Below are 21487 nucleotides of genomic sequence, written 5' to 3'. Positions count from 1 at the left end.
CCTCTAGATTTCATAGGAGAAAGTTTTCTTATCTCGATATCATAATTTTATAGGTGGTCATTTCATTTTCATAAACAATGAGAACCGATAATGAAAGTTTCTGTGTATCTGACTACATTTGCCAAATGGAAATGGAATCTGTTTTGTGTATATTTTCTATTATCAGGGTAATAATTACTTATTGTTCTTGACCTGTATTAGTAAGTTATTTGGCATTTTGTGGAAATGATTATTCATTTTTCACTTTTTTTTATTTGAAATTGACATGAACACCTCAGAAAAGACTTCGACCAATAGGAAATTTGCTCCTTGTGAAAACTTCACTTCCTGAAAAAGTATTCTATCCTTTCAAGATCTGCAAAAGATGTTCTATACATAGTACACATGTTAAATCACTTTTCTTTGTGGAATACATGTAGAAGGTCTTCCACCTGTAGAAAACCTGTAATTTATATATAAAACCAGTGAGCGGAGCAGTATAGTCGGACGGGGCCGACCATATGATACCCTACACAACTACCACGAAAAGCACACTTTCGGCGGTTCTATCTTCTGAGCCTGGGCAATATTTCGTGATAATTGCACCCTTTTTACAGTTTATAGATCAACAACTCCTATTTCTAAGTCTTGCATATTTTCCAAAATGTTTTTTCTTGAAGAGAATTTTTACGCCATACAATACAAAATTGGTCACTTTAGGTTTTGGTTGATTTGACCCTCGGAAAATTGACCGATCATCATCTAAACAGCCGCTCTAAGTATTTGGTCAGCTTGTAAAATATATGATGTTCTGTATATAATAATTGCCTCTAAAGCGACTATAAAATCTGACAAAATTAAAGTTTTGGGTTCATTGCATCCCTGAATGAAATTTCAACTTCACCGAAAACTATAAGCGTCGTCCTTGACCATAGTCGGAACTTCATGTACAATTTCAAAGCGATCAGCGCGACATTTCCGTCCTCTAATGGAATAAAAGTAATAATATGCACATAGTCACCTTTACATAATTACGTATAACTCCCGCATCGGAGTACATACAGCCATATAATTGGTATCAATTTGAACTCTCATCTTGGACATACTATCAACATCTCGAGTATATGTCCTTCAGGAGCAAGTATATACGTCCCAGAATAAAAATTTTGTAATTTTTCACACAAAAGTCAGGGTCCATTTGACCCGCTAAATATTGACCGATCTTTATCAAAACAAGTATGCTTATTCTTAGCCCCGATCCCCTCTTCCATGTAAAATTTCACGATGTTCAGACCATAACTGCGGCCTCTGGAGCGACCAGAAAAACCGACAAAAATTTAGTATTTGGTCCATTTCATCCCCTAAATATTAACCGATCTTTATCAAAAACAATAGGGGTCTTCATTGGCCAGAACCCATCCTACATGCAAAATTTCGTGAAGAATGGTCCATAACTGTGGCCTGTATCGTGTTTACAAATTATAATGGACAGACGGACGGACACACATGTCTAGATCGACTCAGCTAGTCGAGATATGACGATCGGTATACATAAAGGTGGGTCTAGGACCAATATTTCGCGGCGTTACAAACTTTTGGGGCTGCACAAAGCTATAATACCCTAACAACATATTTGTTATATTTAATGGTTGCCGTAAGAGTGGTGAAAATTCCTTCTTAAATATTTTGTTTTTCGTTTTTTCATAATAGCATTATTTGGCAACACTCTCTAGTCGTGGGCGTGTGTATCATTCATTTGTTGATAAATTTGTCTAGGTTTAGAGCAAACAACCTAGTGTATTGTTTTGTTTTCATTTAGAAAGTAGTAGAAAAACAAATGTCCACCGTAAACGTCATGCGTCGCTTCGCCTTTGATCTTCGTCATCATAATAGGGGTGTAATTTGTGATGATGACAATACCAATAACAACTGGACTCGTTATTGTGTCCATTGGGTACTATACAACAGTCATTAACTAATAAACCTGTCTGGGTTTAGTGTCAGAATTTCTACCTTGCTTTACCGGTAAATAAATACCGATGATCGAGTCTCGTGTAGTTGAATCGATATAGCCATGTGTGTCCGTCCGTCTAACCATTAAAATTTCTAAACAAAGTACAGACCACAATTATGAGTCAATAGTAATTTTGTATGTAGGTTCGGTTCAGGATAAAGAGGAAACCTACTGTTTTTAATTACGAAATTACAAAGATAATAATAAATGCCGTTTTCGTGGGATACAACCTCAAGAACAAAACATGGACGAGCTAATCGCAAAGCCAGATTGGCTTTCCCAAAAGTTCATATTAATTATAATCCGATTTAGTACCTTTGTTGTCCTATAGTAGGGGAGACCATTCTGCACATTTTTATTGCTCTATATCTCAGTACTTATTCAACAGATATAACCAGTAAGGAAAGTAGTAAAGTCGGACAGGACCGACTATATGATACCCTTCACCGCTTTGGGTATATTCTACAGACGTCGCGTGTTTGTTATATATCTATATCTGAACCGATTTCAGGGAAACTTGCCAGGGACTAATTTATATTACATCAGTACGTTGTGTCAATCGGCCTAGCAGTGGATATTTTCGCGAAGCTAAGCAACATCATTCCAGACTTAATTCAGTATCCTATTCCAAAATTCGTGCAAATCGAAATACATATAGGGACTTTGGTGCACCAAGTACATAAAATCGGATGAAACTATATATGGGAGCTATATCTAAATCTGAACCGATTTTCACGAAACTTTGTACACATTATTCTAGACTTAATTTAGTACGCTGTGCCAAATTTCGTGCAAATCGAAACATATATAGGAACTTTTGTACACAATTTACCTTAAATCGGACGAAGATATATATGGTAGCTATATCTAAAACTGAACCGATTTTCACGAAACTTGGCAGGCATCATTCTAGACCTTATTCATTACGCTGTGCAGAATTTCGCGCAAGTCAATAGATTTCCAGGGACTTTAGTGGACTATTTACCTAAAATCGGGCGAAGCTATATATGGGAGCTTTATCTAAATCTGGACCGATTTTCTCAAAACTTTTCACACATCATTCTAGACTTAATTCAGAACGCTATGCCAAAATTCGTGCAAATCAAAAGATTTCCAGGGACCAGTGTTGCCAAAACTTTGTTGATAAAAAACGCTAGATTTTGTTTAAAAAAAATGCTAGAGAGTGCTAAAAAATGTAAAAAAGTGCCAGATAAAAGTGCTAAAAATGTGTAGAAGGAAATTTGATTATAGCACTGTGCGACACGAAAATTGTTCAGGGGTTTTAATGTACCAATTCTGTTTAGTTGGAGTCCCTGGAACACGAAAATACCATTGGTTTTCCTGGGTCACTTCCAAAATTAGTTTTATAACGGTAAATATAGAAAAAAAACGTGGTCTCATAGATTATCAATTTGAAGCGCGGATAACTTTTTATACCCTCCACCATAGTATGGAGGGTATATTAATTTTGTTTTTCCGTTTGTAACGCATCGAAATAATCATTTCCGACCCTATAAAGTATATATATTCTTGATCAGCGTAAAATTCTATGACGATCTAGCCATGTCCGTCTGTCTGTCTGTTGTAATCACTCTAGCTTCTAAACGAATTGAGATAGATCGCCAAAATTTTGCATAGAGTCGTCTTTTGTCTGCAGGCAGGTCAATTTCGAAGATGGGCCTTATCGGTCAACGTTAAGGCATAGCTCCCATATAAGGGTACCCCCCCATATTTTCGGTATTTTGGGGTTCTTGAGCGCGTTTTTCAACCGAATTCGCTAAAATTTGGTACATTGGGTTCTTATTGGGTACTCAATGTCTCCACAAAAAATTATAAATAAAGGTCCACTTTTTCTGGTAGCCCCCATATAACGGTACCTCCTAATTTTCAGTATTTTGGGTGTTTTTAACGTATTTTTGCGCCGAATTAGCTGTAAAATATTATGAATATAGGTCCATTTTTTCGGATAGCCCCCATAAAAGGGTACCCCCCAAATGTCGGTATGTTAGGGTTCTTGAGCGCGTTTTTCAACCGATTTCGCTGAAATTTGGTACATTTGGTTCCTATTGGGTGCCAAATATCTCCACCAAAATTTATAAATATAGGTCCAATTTTTCTAGTAGCCCCCATATAAGGGTACCCCCAATTTTCGATATTTTAAGGTTCTTGAGCACGTTTTTCAACCGAATTCGCTGAAATTTGGTATTTTGTAGTCGAATATGGTAACAAATTTCTCTACAAAAAAATTTTAATATGCACCCCCTTTTTGGGGTAGTCCACATATAACCCCTGTTTATACCCTCCACCATAGTATGGAGGGTATATTAATTGTGTTTTTCCGTTTGTAACGCATCGAAATAATCATTTCCGACCCTATAAAGTTTATATATTCTTGATCAGCGTAAAATTCTATGACGACCTAGCCGTCTGTCCGTCTGTCACTCTAGCGTCTAAACGAATTGAGATAGATCGCCAAAATTTTGCATAGAGTCGTATTTTGTCTGTAGGCAGGTCAAGTTCGAAGATGGGCTTTATCGGTCTACGTTTAGGCATAGCTCCCATATAAGGGTACCCCCCATATTTTCGGTATTTTGTGGTTCTTGAGCGCGTTTTTCAACCGAATTCGCTAAAATTTAGTACATTGGGTTCTTATTGGGTACTCAATGTCTCCACAAAAAATTATAAATATAGGTCCACTTTTTCTGGTAGCCCCCATATAACGGTACCTCCTAATTTTCAGTATTTTCGGGGTTTTTAACGTATTTTTGCGCCGAATTAGCTGTAATTTAGTATTTTGAGTTCTTAATAGGTACCAAATCTCTCCACAAAAAATTATGAATATAGGTCCATTTTTTCGGATAGCCCCCATATAAGGGTATCCCCCAAATGTCGGTATTTTGGGGTTCTTGAGCGCGTTTTTCAACCGATTTCGCTGAAATTTGGTACATTTCGTTCCTATTGGGTGCCAAATATCTCCACCAAAATGTATAAATATAGGTCCAATTTTTCTGGTAGCCCCCATATAAGGGTACCACCAAATTTTCGCTATTTTGAGATTCTTGAGCACGTTTTTCAACCGTTTTTCAAATTTTTCTACAAAAAAATTTTAATATACACCCCCTTTTTGGGGGTACAGGGTATTATGTCTTTGTGCATATGTTTGTAACAGGCAAAAGAAATTGAGATAGACCCATGGTTCCTTTTGAGGATATGCATAGAGTCACTTTCTGAGTCGATTTACGCATGTCCGTCCGTCCGTCTGTCCATGTACTTTTGTTAACAAAGTACAGGTCGCATTTATGATCCGATTTGGATGAAATTTGGCACAGTTCACTTATTTGGCCCAAGGACGAACGCTATTGAAATTGGAGAAAATCGGTTCAGATTTAGTTATAGCTCCCATATATAGTTTCGCCCGATTTAATGTAAATGGTGTACCAAAGTCCCTATATGTCCTTCGATTTGCACGAAATTTGGCATTGCGTACTGGAATTAGTATAGAATGATGTGTGTAAAATTTCATGAAAATCGGTTCAGATTTAGATATAGCTACCATATATAGTTTCGGCCGATTTTAGGTAAATGGTGCACCAAAGTCCCTGAAAATGATTTGATTTGCACGAATTTTGGCATAGCGTATTGAATTAAGCCTAGAATGACTTGTGACAAGTTTCGTGAAAATCGGTTCAGATTTAGATATAGCTCATATATATAGTATCGCCCGATTTTAGGTAAATGGTGTAACAAAGTCCATATATACCTTTCGATTTGCACGAAATTTGGTATAGCCTACTGAATTAGGCCTAGAATGATGTGTGCTAATTTTCGTGAAAATCGGTTCAGATTTTGATATAGCGCCCATATGTAGGTTCGTCCGTTTTAAGGTAAATGGTGTATCAAAGTCCATATATATCTTTCGATTTGCACGAAATTTGGTATTGCCTACTGAATTAGATCTAGAATGACGTGTGCTAATTTTCGTGAAAATCGGTTCATATTTAGATATAGCTTCCATATATAGTTTTGCCCGATTTTAGGTAAATGGTGCACCAAAGTTCCTGCAAATCTTTTGATTAGCAAGAATATTGGCATAGCGTACTAAATTAAGTCTAGAATGACGTTTTAAGCAAATTGTACAGTAAAGATCCATACCATAGTTTGATTGACTACGGCATGGATCTCTGGCAGGTTTGCTTGAAATCGGTTCAGATATAGATATAACTTAGCTTCCATATATAATTTCGACTTATTTATGTTAATTGTACGCCAAATATTCAATGGGTGTCTGATTGAGATTAAATTTTAAACAGTACAGCGACGTCTTTTCGGATACATATGTAAAATATACCCAAAGTGGTGAAGGGTATCATATAGTCGGCCCAGTCCGACTTTACTACTTACCTTACTGGTTTATATTAAAATAGTTATGCAATTTGTTCCGCGTTTTGGATTTGGTTCTAAGACTCTGTTGTAACTATATCACCTGTGGAGGATATCGAGATAAAAAACTAGAACGTAAGGTTCGATAATGAACTATATATGAACTATAACCCGTATTTAAACCTAGCCCCTGTGTGGGAGGTACCAGAAGGAGTGGACCGATATACCCCATCTTCGAATTTGAACTAAGTTTGGAAGAAATAATAAGATTGGCAAAGTTTGGATGAAATGTAAATTTTCTGAAACGGATTTGGTCCAAAGAAACATGGGGTCTAGAACCAATATTTCGATGAGGCACATTTTCACGGTGTAAATTGTATACACCCTCATTAGCCATAAGACTGATGGTATAATTATCCATTAAAAATTTCTGAAATTTGTATTATAGTTTACATAGAAATATCGGTATAGGTCCACTTTTTGGTATGTTCCCTATATTTTCATTTCTAGTACCTGTCAGTATATCTATGGTGGAGGGTATCCAAAGTTCGGCCCGGCCGAACTTAACGCTTATTCACTTGTTTTATTTCTAACGGATTTATATTATTATTTTTTTTCTATCGAACAGTAGAATTTTTCCTTTCAAAGAAGATATATATTTGGTAAATCGGTTGAGGATTGGCTGAGTTGCAGTGGTTGAAATGTGAAAAAAGAAGAAATTTATTTTTCTTCGTCTGTACGATGAAATTATGATATCAAGCTGTATAAGTTTTATTATATTACGGGGAAGAAAATTAAATAAGCTTTCGGAAATGAGAAAAATCAAAAAAACCGGTTAAAAATGGATACACATGTTTGTATTGATTCTATGCATATTCTCTAAAGGAACTATGGGTTTATCTCGTTTCCTTTTGCTGTTACAAATATAATATGTTTCGATTTCGATTTGCACGAAATTTGGTACAGCGTACTGAATTAAGCCTAGAATGATGTGTGCTATGTCTCGTGAAAATCGGCTCAGATTTAGATATGGCTCCCATATATATTTTCGTCCGATTTAAGGTAAATGGTGCACCAAAGTCCCTAAATATCTATCGATTTGCACGAAGTTTGGCACAGTGTACTGGATTAAGACTAGAATGATGAATTGAGTCCAGAATGGTGTGTGCTATGTTTCGTGTAAATCGAAAAAAAAATGTGTGCTCAGTTTCTTCAAAATCGGTTCAGATTTATATATTTCGTCCGATTTAATGTAAATGGTGCACCAAAGTCCTAATATATTTTTCGATTAGCATAGCGTGCTGAATTGAGTGTAGAATGATGTATGCTAAGTTTCGAGAAGATCCCTTCAGGTTTAGATATAGCTCCCATATATATTTTCGTCCGATTTTACATAAATGGTGCACCAAACTGCTAATGTTTGTTCGATTAGCACGAAATTTTGCACAACGTATCAAATCGAGACTTGAATGACGTTATTCGGTTTTGTTAAAATTAGTGCAGATGCAGCCATAGATTCCATACGTATTTCGAACGGGTGTCTGATTGAAATTAAATTTTTAACCGAATAGCGTGTATCAATTTTGATAGGGATAAATATGTAGAATATACCCTAAGTTGTGAAGGCTATCATATAGTCGGCCCAGTCCGACTTTACTACGTTCCTTTCTGGTTATTAGTTTAGGTTTTGCTCGGTGTAGCTCCCAAAGAGCCGTACCCCACATTTTTCGATATTGATACTTTTGATTTTAATGATTTGATACTTTTGATTTTAATGGATTAATGCCGGTAGCTACCTTATGACAATTTTGAAGGTTATGACCACATTTTCACACCAAAGTGGGGGTTTGGAGGCTTCATTATCATTAGCCATAAGGCTACGGATATACGTCCTTTACAAACAAGTCCGGAGGCCATTGCACACAACAAACCCGCATCAAAGTTTCTAACCTCTACTTTTGGTATTGAAATCAAAAAATGTTTTAAAAATATTAAAAATCCACATTACCCGGGGGCCATTGAGACAAATCTTCCCTACTGATAAGGCATTTAAAATTTGGATAACAATGAAAGCAATAACATATGGGTCTATGTTTTGGAATAGCCCACTTTAAGGTTTTGGAGGCTGGCATATATGCAGATAATTATCAAACTTGGTCAATGTTTGCATATAAAAGTACCGCCTAATTTTCGGTATTTTGAAGGTTTTAGCAGCATTCTCTAGGTTATTTTAGGGTAGGACCTATTTATGCAGACAATTTCCAACGTAGGTTATGTTTCGACATACGTCACATATAATATTTAGTCCTATTTGTGTACTTTTGAGGTTTTACAACCTTTTTCCATCGAAGTGGCTGCAATTTTAAAACAGACAATACCACAGACACCATATGAAGTACTCGACCATTTTTAAGAAAATTTTAATGCACACCACAATGTGCAGTGTATAGAATGTTTGAACGGTCGGGCTTTTTTACTTGTTCAGATTTACTGACACTTTTCTAACATTGGAAAATCCAATTCACATCGTGAAACATTTAGACATTTGGGATGAAACCAAACATACCTACATTAAAAAAAAAATTCCGGAAAAAATAAAAAATATGCTAGGTGCCAGATCAATTTTTTTGGTGCTAGACGAGTTTGAAAAGTGCTAAATCTAGCACTAAAAGTGCTAAATTGGCAACACTGCCAGGGACTTTAGTGGACTATTTACCTAAAATCGGGCGAAGCTATATCTAAATCTGAACCGATTTTCACGAAACTTTGCACACATCATTCTACACATAATTTAGTACGCTTTGCCAAATTTCGGTCATATCGAAAGATATATAAGGACTTTGGTACACAATTTACCTTAAATCGGACGAAAATGTATATGGGAGATATATCTAAATCTGAACCGATTTTTCCCAATTTCAATAGGGTTCGTCCTTGGGCCAAATAAGTGACCTATGCTAAATTTCATTCAAATCGGATTATAAATGCGACCTGTACTTTGTCCACAAAAATACATGGACGGACAGACGGACATGCGCAAATCGACTCAAAAGTGATTCTATGCATATTCTCAAAAGGAACCATGTGTCTATCTCGTTTCCTTTTGCCTGTACCACAGTGTGGTGAAGGGTATAAAAACTATATGACTGATTATTGTCCTATAATACTTAGTTATAAAAACTAGTACCAAAAACATGTAATAAATTAGTATTAGTTAATAATTTTTAAAGTTTTGTAAAATAGTCAAATTTGTCAAATGTGCCCCTACCCGGGGTAGCTTCGGCATTTGATGGATCACCGCTATCAGTCTGCTTCAAATTCAGATGATCTAAAAGTTCCATTTTGTTTTAACATGCGACTCAATGTTTGACTTTTAAGGTTTTATTTTCTAGCGGCGGTCGTTGACGTGTCAAGGTCACACACACCATCAGAAATATCTTTTTTTTCTATCGCATTTTCGTCGTTTTGTCTTACATATGTAAATACTTACGAAATGGAATAGAAATATTACAAAATCTGTAAAAATGCAAAACACCGTACATCTAAATAAATTTATTAGCTAGAGGTTTCAAACTTTGCGACAGTTATTTATTTTGATATTCGATACCTCTCGATCAAAGCTAGTGAGGTACAATGAGAGCTTCATATCGAAAACGCCATTGCCGAAGGTGCCCCAGTCTCCCCTATGTATCTCCAAAATTATCTCAACAGTAGTATTAATTTAAATTTAGTGCCATTTAGTACAAATAAATACAAATTGCGATTACTACTTACATGGCATAATTATACAAGGTAGTCTCCATAGCATAATTACAGAAGGTAGTCTCACTTGAGAATTTGATGATGGCAACCCTTTATAATTTGGAACTCATCTATCAATTTTAAATAATATGAAAAATAAATTCCTTAACCAATAGAAATTTTATTTCCCAATATCAGGATTCTAGGCCTATCGACCTATCACCCTAACCCAAATTTCCAAAACTTCCTACATGCCCCAACCCTACACCGCAACAGTCCTATCCTAACTCCAAATTTCAAGATTCCAGCTCTATGGGTTCACCCAAAATATAAACTTTAACTAATTTACTACAATTTAGTACACATAAGTTCCAATTTCTAAAACTACCTATATCATACAACCAATAGAAATCATATTTCGCGATTTCAGGATCCTAGCGCTTCCTTTGGAATTTTACATCCTACACCAGAAATTTCACGGATTCCTGCTCTATTTCGGTTCACCCAAAATTGTACCCAATTTTAGTACACATTAGTACGAATTTCCAAAAGTTCCAACATATCCCAAACCTACACCCAAATAGGGATCATAAGAATTATATCGATGAATTCACATGTAGGAGTAATACTTAAATTCGTTCAGCGGTCTACTTAGTCCACCCCAAGGTGAAAGTGTCGCTGAAATCACCTCACCATATATAATACCTCGCTGCATGTACGGGATTATTTTGTTTTACTAAGTGTAAAACACCTTTGAGATCGTAACCATTACTTTTCACGCCTACATTCTGAGAGACCTTTATCGTGAATATAAAATACAAAAATTCGTTGTCAACACAAAGTGCTCAGTCGATTAACTAAAACCTCTAATAATATCAAAACAAAGTACAGTGGACTTTCATCTTTACATATTTTAATATAAGTGAAGGCTGTTACCAAGATCATCTAAATTTTATTACCCACATAATCGCCATTATACAGTCACATAGCTTCCTTACAATGTCCACTTGACTTTGGTATCGTCATTGTTAATTAGACCTACTTCAATAACGACGAAGATCAAATGCATAGCGACATATGACGTCGTTATCGAACTTTCCGTCTTATTTGTTTACTTTGCGTGGTGTTTGTGTCAATAATAAACGAACATTTAAGGCTGTTAGCCGAGCCAGACAATATTATCAGTTAATTATTGCTAAAACACGCCCACAATCAGAAAACAGTGTTGTTAAATACATTTTCAGTAAAAAAACGTCACAACGTTTTAATGGAGAAATACTGTAGAGAGTTTTTACAGACGAGCTAAAAGGAGTCTTTATAGACAAGCTGAAGCAGGGAGTCTGTATAGACGAGCTGAAGCAGAGAGTCTGTATAGACGAGCTGAAGCAGGGAGTCTTTATAGACGAGCTGAAGCAGGGAGTCTTTATAGACGAGCTGAAGCAGGGAGTCTTTATAGACGAGCTGAAGCAGGGAGTCTTTATAGACGAGCTGAAGCAGGGAGTCTTTATAGACGAGCTGAAGCAGGGAGTCTTTATAGACGAGCTGAAGCAGGGAGTCTTTATAGACGAGCTGAAGCAGGGAGTCTTTATAGACGAGCTGAAGCAGGGAGTCTTTATAGACTAGCTGAAGCAGGGAGTCTTTATAGACGAGCTGAAGCAGGGAGTCTTTATAGACGAAATGAAGGATGGCCATATATGTAGACGAGCTGAAGGGAGTCCCTATAGACTAGAAGAAGGCAGTATTTATAGACGAGCTTAATAGCGAATTGAAGGGAGTCTTTATGGACGAGCTGAAAGAAGTATTTATGAGTGAGCTGAAGGGAGTCTTTATGGACGAGCTCAAAGCTGTCCCGATAATGAGTCTTGTAACCTTTATAGAAAAGTATAGGTGTTGGAAATGTTGGTTTATGATCCGGTGGCATCTTTGGACCTTATTTTTATACCCTCCACCATAGTATGGAGCAGGGACGTACGCAGGGGGGCGGCCCTGGGGGCCCGGGCCCCCCCCCCCCGAAATGAATTTTTTCACAGTAAATTTATGTTTGCAACAGCGAATTTTTTCATTTTGTACTTGAGCGCGTTTTTCAACCGAATTTGCTGCAATTTGGTACTTTGTAGTCGTATATGGTAACAAATCTCCCTACCAAAAATTATTAATATTCGCCCCCTTTTTAGGGTAGTCCCCATATAACTCCCTTTTTTATATTAAAATAGTTATCTGATTTGTTACGCGTTTTGAGTTTGGTTCTAAGACTTTGTTGTAATCATTTCACCCATTCGGAGGATAGTGAGATAAACAATTAGAACGTAAGGTTCGATATTAAACTATAGCCGCATTTAGACCTAGCCCCTGTGTGGAGGTTCCAGAAGGAATGGATATTCTCCATCTTCTAATTTGAACTAAGTTTGGAAGAAATAGTAAGATGGGCAAAGTTTGGATGAAATCTAAATTTTCTGAAACGGATTTGGTCCAATGAAACATGGGGTCTAGAACCAATATTTCCATGAGGCACATTTTCACCGTGTTAATGTGTATACACCCTCATTAGAAATTTGTATTATCGTTTACATAATCCGTTTTTAGAAATGTCGGTATAGGTCCACTTTTTGGTATGTTCCCCATATTTTCATTTCTAGTACCTGTCAGTATATCTATGGTGGAGGGTATCCTAAGTTCGGCCCGGTCGAACTTAACGCCTTTTCACTTGTTTACAATTGAGGTTGGATCCATAGCTACGGCACTATTGAAAGACGATTAATCGATTGTGATCAGGACAACGTTTACTTCTAACATGACGAGGCTAAGTGCCACGTAGCATGCGTGGAATAGTTTTACTGGAATAGTTTCAGGAACGTATTATATTTCAAAGAGGTGTTCACAATTGTGATTTAACAACTTACGACTTCTTCCGCTGAGGTAACGTGGAAGGTAAACCGTTTAATACTAATCAGTAGTGAAAAATATATTTTGGTTTGAAGTCGATATAGAGTTATATTTATCGCTTCTGAGTTTGTATTTGTCGTAATTATTCAACTGAAAGGTCAGGGAGAAACTATAACTCACTCAGAATTATTTGAATGAGTAGCTAAGCGTCTCATCAGAGGTATATTTTTTATATATATTATAGATTTAGTAGTTTTTCCTTCTATACATATAATGTGACCAAAAAAAGCAATATAAAACCCGAAATCTGATCCTTGGGATAATATTTCATAAAACATTCAAATTATAATTGTGGGAGTTAGAACCGTAGCAAAAATATGGAGCATATATGTATTCCTATATTTCATTTGTAACACATTCAAATAGTTCTTACTGTTTAAATATTAGTCCACTTTAACACAGTCCTCAAAAAACGTTACACAATTTTTATACTAATGCTTTCAAGCAAATTATGTGTAATTTTGGAAAGTCTTAAATACTTGGGCTATATAAAGTCTCATTGCTAACATGACATTCGCATTAACCCATTTTAGTTTTTTTTTTCTAAGTTCCTTATTATATTCAGCCCCATGTGTAAAAAACTCAACAGCCTCAACGTTGTAAAATAAATAAAATTCTTCTTATTATAGTTTAAATTACTTAATTTATTAGCCTCTGTGTAATTCGCTTATAATAAGATAAGCTACATTTAATTGAAAAGACCCTCCTCGCGGGCTTTACGAACCATCTCCACCAAACCATCAGTGACTTCAGCGCATACTTCCAAGATTTGAGAGGCAGGCAAGAAGAAACCATATTTGGAACCATCATCACGCAATTCAATGGTGGCAGTGAAGGGGATTTTCTTGACACCATAGGCCCAATCCTTGGCCGAGCCGGATACGGGATCTAAAATACAGACACATAAAATGTAATTTATATTTTTAAGAATATCAAAACCCCAAATTACTTACAATTCAAAAGACCACTAGCACCACTCAAGAATTCAGTTCCATATTTCACTTGGGCAGCATCAGCAAAGGCATTGGCAATACGCATCATTTGATCATAGTTGGGTGGGAATTCAGTGTTGGAATGGCCATAGGGCAACAAGACGAAATTGCCAAAGGCATGGAAAGCCAAATACATGCGAATGTAACCCTCAGGGAAGGAGTTGACAAAATGTTGCAAAGCCAAGACCTCAGGTTCGGTATCAGGGGCAGCACCACCATACCAGTGATCACAAGGGACATCAAAGTTGTGACCGGCACCTAAAAATCGAAAATCAATAACACATTCGAATTTTGCACAAAAATATTAACTCACCTCCCCACATAAAACCAAAGTTACGATTCATATCGGTACCGTAGCAAATACCCGAGGAGTTAGAGAAACCAGTGGGTTTACGATTCTTACGCCACAAACGTTCAACATTGTGAGTATATTCGAGACCATCGGGGTTCAAAACGGGTACATAAATCCAATCGTAATTCATCAACAACTCCTTCATCTCAGCTGATTCAGCCTTGAGCAAATTATTAATGAAACATGTTGTGGTGGCCGAGGAAATCCATTCAATGGCATGGATGTTGGATTCAATGAAAATTGCCTTGTTTCCAGTTTTGGTAGAAATTCTTACAGCCTTAATGGGACGTCCTTCATAGGTTTTGCCAATAATGTATGGGGTTATGGTCAACATATTATCCATGACCAATGAATCCAACCAATCATAAATATCAGCCAATGGATGATATGCAGTCCAGGTCATTGTCGAATTTTTCGATTCCATGTTGACGGGCATACTTTGTTCCAGAACTCTGCCAAGGAGAAATTAAATTAAAATTAGAAAAAAAATTTTACAATGAAGTAAAGTAGTGTTGGCTACAGGCCCTCGTACCCCACAGTTTCCCAAGTCGAACTCAAATTATATCTTCCAAAAATGTGGGTATATTGACACTTACTCTTGCAAATCATCAATGGTGAGTTCATAATTAAATTCATGATATTTCAAGTGGCTTTCCAATGCCTTGTTATTGGCAGGATCAATGGTAAGAGCATAGCTGCGACCAGGTCCACCGATGTCATTCAAAAAGCGAACCTATGAATATTAAAGGCAATTAGTACATTATCTACCGCGTAATAAATGCGGCGTGACTAAACTCACTGGAATGTTATTGGCCAATTTCTTGTATTCCGACAGCTGTTGTTCATCCTTGACGAAGACTTTATATACTTTGAATCCGTCATAGCGAGCTGCTGGTGGCTTGAAGGCAGCTGTCACTCCAAGGACTGCTGCGGTAATTGCCAAACCTGCGAGTAATTTCATGATGTGTTCCAGTGCCAATGAACTATGAATCTGACTTGATTAGAATAACTATTCGGCTTTTTATATCAAAATTGAGCAACCTGTAAATTTCTTTGGAGAAAGTTTTCTTATCTTGATATCATAATTTTATAGGTGGTCATTTCGTTTTCATAAACAATGAGAACCGATAATAAAAGTTTAAGTGTATCTGACTACATTTGCCAAATGGGATAAGAAACTGTTTTGAATAGGTCTTCCTTTATCAGGGTAATAATTGTTGATTATTACTGACCTGTATAAGGAAGTTTTATTTATTTTGCATTATGTTAAAATGATCATTCATGTTTTTCTTGATTGGAATTAATTAAATTGAATTGAAATACCCGTTGAAGAACGTCAGGCAGAATATCTTCTATATACAGAGGAGGTAGACCTCCTCCATTTTTTTCTAAATGATCAGTATAAGGTGTCTATAGGTGAATTTTTGATTGGTATATATTAAAGAACAATAGAACATACAACTATAGGTCACCTATTCAATTTTTGCATTTATAAAACAAATATCACATATAAGGATTTTGAGAACGCTGATTACAATTCTGCAAGAAAGAGTAAAGAAATCAATAGGGTGGATCAAACATTTGAATAAAGAATATTATTTTTGAACACTGAAAATATTTTATGAACTTTTACATTTTATGAACTTTTACTCACTTTAAGTAATGCTTATTTCTTAAAAAAAAACTACTGTGACAAGGTTTTGATCTTATAGGGGTTGACTTTGCAACCATTTTAATTTAAGGGAACCCCACCCATTCTCGATTTTAATTTTTTAAGATTTTCAATGAGCTGGTAAATCAATACCAATACTTGTTAAGGTTTGTAACTTTGCACATATATATTTTAAGATTTAAAAAAGAAGAAAAATAATTTACAAAAAAAAATTGTTATTGCTTTGTTGTTGTTTTTTGTAATTAAAGAAAAGTCCTTATTTTTGATGGCGGGCATGATAACTCCGCACTGGATCATCGGAATCCGAAAATTCCAACGGTGTTAGAAAGATTACATGTCTGGCTCTCGTATGAACTAGGATTATTGACTTCGCTCTAAAATTAACAAAATGGCGGAACTTTGAAAAAAAATTTTTGAAAAATCGCCGAATTTTGACCAAAAACCAAGTTAAAAAATAAGGAGGGTCTTCACCGATTGGCTTTATCCTAGTTCATACGATAGCTATACACTCACAGAGAAACGTGTTATTAGTTTTTTAGTTATCGTGCCCGCCATTCGCAAAAGAGAAAAACGCGTTTAAAGTTTGAGAAGCCCTTTAGCCGTCACTTGATGCTGACACAATAAATCGGCTATATCTTCAAGACTTCTTGAGATTTTCACTTGAAATTTTGTAGAGACATTCTTGAATTAGTGTAGAATCGAATTAAATCAAAAAAATGTTGACCCCGAGAATGGGGGGTCCCCTTAATTTCAAAACATATATACCTTTCATCAGTACTAGATGACCAGATTCCACTTCATTGAAAATCTAAATATCTTCTGTATACACCTTTGAGTCTTTTTTTGACACAACCGTATTCCCCAAACTACATATGTCTCTTAAAAACTGTGGGTTAGATATAAATTTTAGGTCACGTCGGACACTTATTTATTTTTGTAATATCTTTGGAATTGAATAGTCGATGGAAGCTTGTTGATCTTACAATGTTTCATCAACAATTATTTAAATGTATGGCATGATTCCAGCAAAATAACCCTTCAATAGGACATTCAGAATGAATGACGTTCGCCCTATCTGACACAGTTGCAACAACGTGGGTTTCAAAACAAAATTCCAGCAGTTTTTCTTCAATCATTTTCCGAATTTCGAACCTGTCGTTATATAAATCGGTTTTAACATTAGCATCATTATTATTAAAATCTCCCCTTGTAGTTTTTATACCCTACACAACTATGTTGTCAGGGTATTATAGCTTTGTGCAGCCCCAAAAGTTTGTAAATCCGCGAAATATTGGTCCTAGACCCACATTTAAGTATACCGATCGTCATATCTCGACTAGCTGAGTCGATCTAGACATGTGTGTCCGTCTGTCCATTATAATTTGTAAACACTATACAGGCCACAGTTATGGACCAATCTTCACGAAATTTTGCATGTAGGATGGGTTCTGGCCAATGAAGACCCCTATTGTTTTTGATAAAGATCGGTTAGTATTTAGGGGATGAAATGGACCAAATACTAAATTTTTGTCGGTTTTTCTGGCCGCTCCAGAGACCGCAGTTATGGTCCGAACATCGTGAAATTTTACATCGAGAAGGGGATCGGGCCTAAGAATAAGCATGCCTGTTTTGATAAAGATCGGTCAATATTTAACGGGTCAAATGGACCCTGACTTCTGTGTGAAAAATTACAAAATTTTTATTCTGGGACGTATATACTTCCTCCTGAAAGACATATATTCGAGATGTTGATTGTATGTCCAAGATGAGTTGTTGACCTTCAAATTGATACCAATTATATGGCTGTATGTACTCCGATGCGGGAGTTATACGTAATTAAGTAAAGGTGACTATGTGCATATTATTACTATTACTTCATTAGAGGACGGAAATGTCGCGTTGATCGCTTTGAAATTGTACATGAAGTTCCGATTATGGTCAAGGACGACGCCTAAAGTTTTCGGTGAAATTGAGATTTCATTCAGGGGTTGCAATGAATCGAAAACTTTAATTTTGTCAGATTTTCTAGTCGCTTTAGAGGCAATTATTATATAAAGAACATCATATATTTTACAAGGTGAAGGGGATCTGACCAAATACTTAGATCGGCTGTTTAGATGATGATCGGTCAATTTTCCGAGGGTCAAATCAACCAAAACCTAAAGTGACCAATTTTTTATTGTATGGCGTAAAAATTCTCTTTAAGAAAAAAACATTTTGGAAAATATGCAAGACTTAGAAATAGGAGTTGTTGATCTATAATCTGTAAAAAAGGTTGCAAATATCGCGAAATATTGCCAAGGCTCAGAATATAGAACCGCCGAAAGTGTGCTTTTCGTGGTAGTTGTGTAGGGTATCATATGGTCGGCCCCGTCCGACTATACTGCTCCGCTCACTGGTTGTATTATCGATAACAAATAATACGACGGATGGATCAACGGATCCATTCTGTTTATGCCTTAAGCATTGACATTTTTAATTTCGTATTAATATTTATTCCAAAATACAATTTCCCGTTTTCCCGGCAATTACTATCGGGAAATCCCGGGAATATCGATGTCAAAAAATCGGGAAATCCCGGGAATACCCGGGACGGGAGTTCCCAAAACCAAACCCTAATTGTGTTGTAACGTTCGGCTTATAATTGAGGTATAGATTGACTCGAAAAAAATAAGTTTTCGGTCCACTTCATCGCAAAATTATTAACTGATGATCAGAAAATTATAGGCATTGTCCTTGACCATAACTGGTATCTCATGGAACATTTCAAAGCGATCAGCGCTATATTTCCGCCCTCTAGGGTGGTAGTGGGTTACAAAATAATATCTGAATACGTAAGCGCCTTTTAATATGTAAGTGTATAATAATTGATATAAACTTAAAGGTAAATCACTCTTTTTGGATATACTATCAACTTCTCGGGTCTATGTCCTTCAGGAGTAAATATATACGCCATAGAATACAAATTCAAAGTCATGATCCATTTGACCCGCTAAATATTGACCGATCTTTATCAAAACAGGTATGTTTATTCTTTGGACCGATTCCCTTCTCCATGTAAATTCGCGGTGTTTGGACCATAATTGCGGCTAGAAAACCCGAGAAAAATTAAGTATTTGGTCCATTTCATCCACTAAATCTTAACCGATCTTTACTAAAAACAATAGAGGTCTTCATTGGGCAGATCCCATCCTACATGCAAAATTTCATGAAGATTGGTCCATAGCTGTGACCTGTATCGTGTTTACAAATTATAATGGACAGACGGACGGACACACATGTCTAGATCGACACAGTTAGTCCAGATATGACGATCGGTATATTTAAAGGTGGGTCTAGGACCAATATTTCGGTATATTTAAAGGTGGATCTAAGACCAAAATTTCGCGGCATTACAAACTCTTGGGACTGCACAAATCTATAAGACGCTGACAACGTAGTTGTATAGGGTATTAAAAAAACACAAAAAAATAGATGGTTGAGCAAGTCAATTCAATGAATCGAAATATTGGAACAATAAAAATAAATTAAAAATAAAATCACAAATGTTTTTAAATTGCAATGACCTCAAGCCGAAAAACAAATATGAAAAATAGAAAAGAAAATCCTGAGGTCAATAATAATTCCCAACGTTTATCATCATCCTAAAATGCGGAACGCCAAATTATTGAAATACTGGAAATTGTGCTGCTTTATTTCTGATATTTCCCTGCAATTTGCATTAGTTGAATTTTTCATTATCAGCGTACTGAGTACGATCACAAATCAATTTGACAAGAAAATGGGACTACTCGTCAAAATTTTTTGTTCAATAATTGTATAAAATTTAATTTTGTTTTGTTACACTAATTCAAGAATATCCATATAAAATTTCATTTTCAACAACTCTTGAAGAAATAGTCGACTTATTGTTTCAGCATCAAGCTACGTAGAAGTGCTTCTCAAACTTTAAAGGCTCAAAAACTTCCCCTTTGTAAATAATCTAAATAATCATTTCTGGCCCTATAAAGTATATACATATATTCTTGATCAGCGTCTGTCTGTTATTATCACTCTAGCCTCTAAACGATTTGAGATAGATCGCCAAAATTTTGTATAGAGTTGTATTTTGCCTGCAGGCAGGTCAAGATCGAAGATGGGCTATATCGGTCCACTTTTAGGGATAGCCCCCAACCGAATTCTCTGTAATTTGGTTTTTTGTAGTCGTATATGGCAACAAAATTCCCTCCCAAACTCCCTCCAACGCCAACCGTTCGAAAATCGCTGAAATTTCAAATTGAGAATGAGGGGGCCCTTAAATCTGTGTATTGTACATATATTAAATATAAAATACATGTTTTATATTATTAAATACATGTAAAAGGTCATCTTTTCCCATTAGAGTCGTGCTTCTATAAAGTCCTTTAAAATTTCTTTTATCGATAGAAAGTCTCCGATATATAGAACATCTGTTCAAGACACCCAATCTGCAGAATTCTATTATTCATACGCACAGTGGGAAAAATGCAGATCTAGCGCGCAGAAAATAAAAGTAGATGTTTTACTGTATGTTTATCGATATTTTGGATAAGAATAGATTTAGATGGATTATTTTAATTATTTTATAAAAAAAAATTTGGCATTTTTTTATTAACCCATTAAGCGTCGATTAATTTTTTTTAACTTAAATTTTTAGTTGAAAATTACTATTTTGAAGCATTTGAAACATTTTATATTAAGCAACATTTTTCGTTATAACTAATAGTACTCCTAAAATGGGAGCTTCTTTTAAAAATTCCGAAACATTTGGAGGGTAAAAAGTGGGTTAAGGGCAAACACTATTGTTATTAATATTACATATCTAAAACATTAAACTATATATATTTTACAAAATGTACACGTTACTTATTAAATACTAATCACATTCAGAATCCGAGCTTTGATCTGAATTAGTTGGTAGCATTGGATCCTCCAGTAGTTTAAGGACTTCTTCAGATAGTGGCTCACTATATCGATGGTTAAGAGATGTACTACGAGACAAACTTGATATTTTTGGATCAGAAGAAAATAGCAACCTATTGAAAAGATCCCTCATTGTTTCCTCACGACTAATTTTTCTGGTGTACAGTTCCCTGTAGTTCCGAAAGTCCTTATTTCTGGATTCCATGGCTTCTTCAGACAACATTCCTATGGGCAAAGCTGCACATTTAATTATATCACCTCCATGCACTAATATTATGTGTATGCTTGAAGGCATATAGAACCAAGAATATAATTCCACGAAAAGAATAAATGTTTCCTCAGTAAGTTTTTTAAAAGACTCTGCGTTAATAGCATATCCACAGGCCATGGTTGAAAGGATGATACTAAAATTTTTAATTAATTTTTCATCGTTGGGTAAAAACGCCTAGCAGTATTGCCATCGTTTGTTGTTC

The 21487-nt window shown here is 35.8% G+C and overlaps 1 protein-coding gene across 1 annotated transcript; it reads right to left on the bottom strand.

Moving 5' to 3' along the window:
• Window positions 1-13745: 13745 nt before the first annotated feature.
• Window positions 13746-14726, bottom strand: LOC133337445 (zinc carboxypeptidase-like; the record flags this gene model as incomplete). The annotated part of the gene is made up of 3 exons (XM_061545668.1): window positions 13746-13945; window positions 14011-14307; window positions 14363-14726. Coding segments are annotated over 3 exons (861 nt in total), but the record flags the coding sequence as incomplete, so codon positions are not given.
• Window positions 14727-21487: the final 6761 nt, after the last annotated feature.

This window comes from Musca vetustissima, unplaced genomic scaffold, assembly GCF_032173495.1.
Source record: "Musca vetustissima isolate MV318-11 ecotype Yass unplaced genomic scaffold, APGP_CSIRO_Mvet_v1 utg7945, whole genome shotgun sequence".
Classification (NCBI taxonomy): domain Eukaryota; kingdom Metazoa; phylum Arthropoda; class Insecta; order Diptera; family Muscidae; genus Musca; species Musca vetustissima.
Note: the sequence above shows the minus strand (reverse complement) of the source record. Positions and strands in the feature narration are given on the sequence as shown.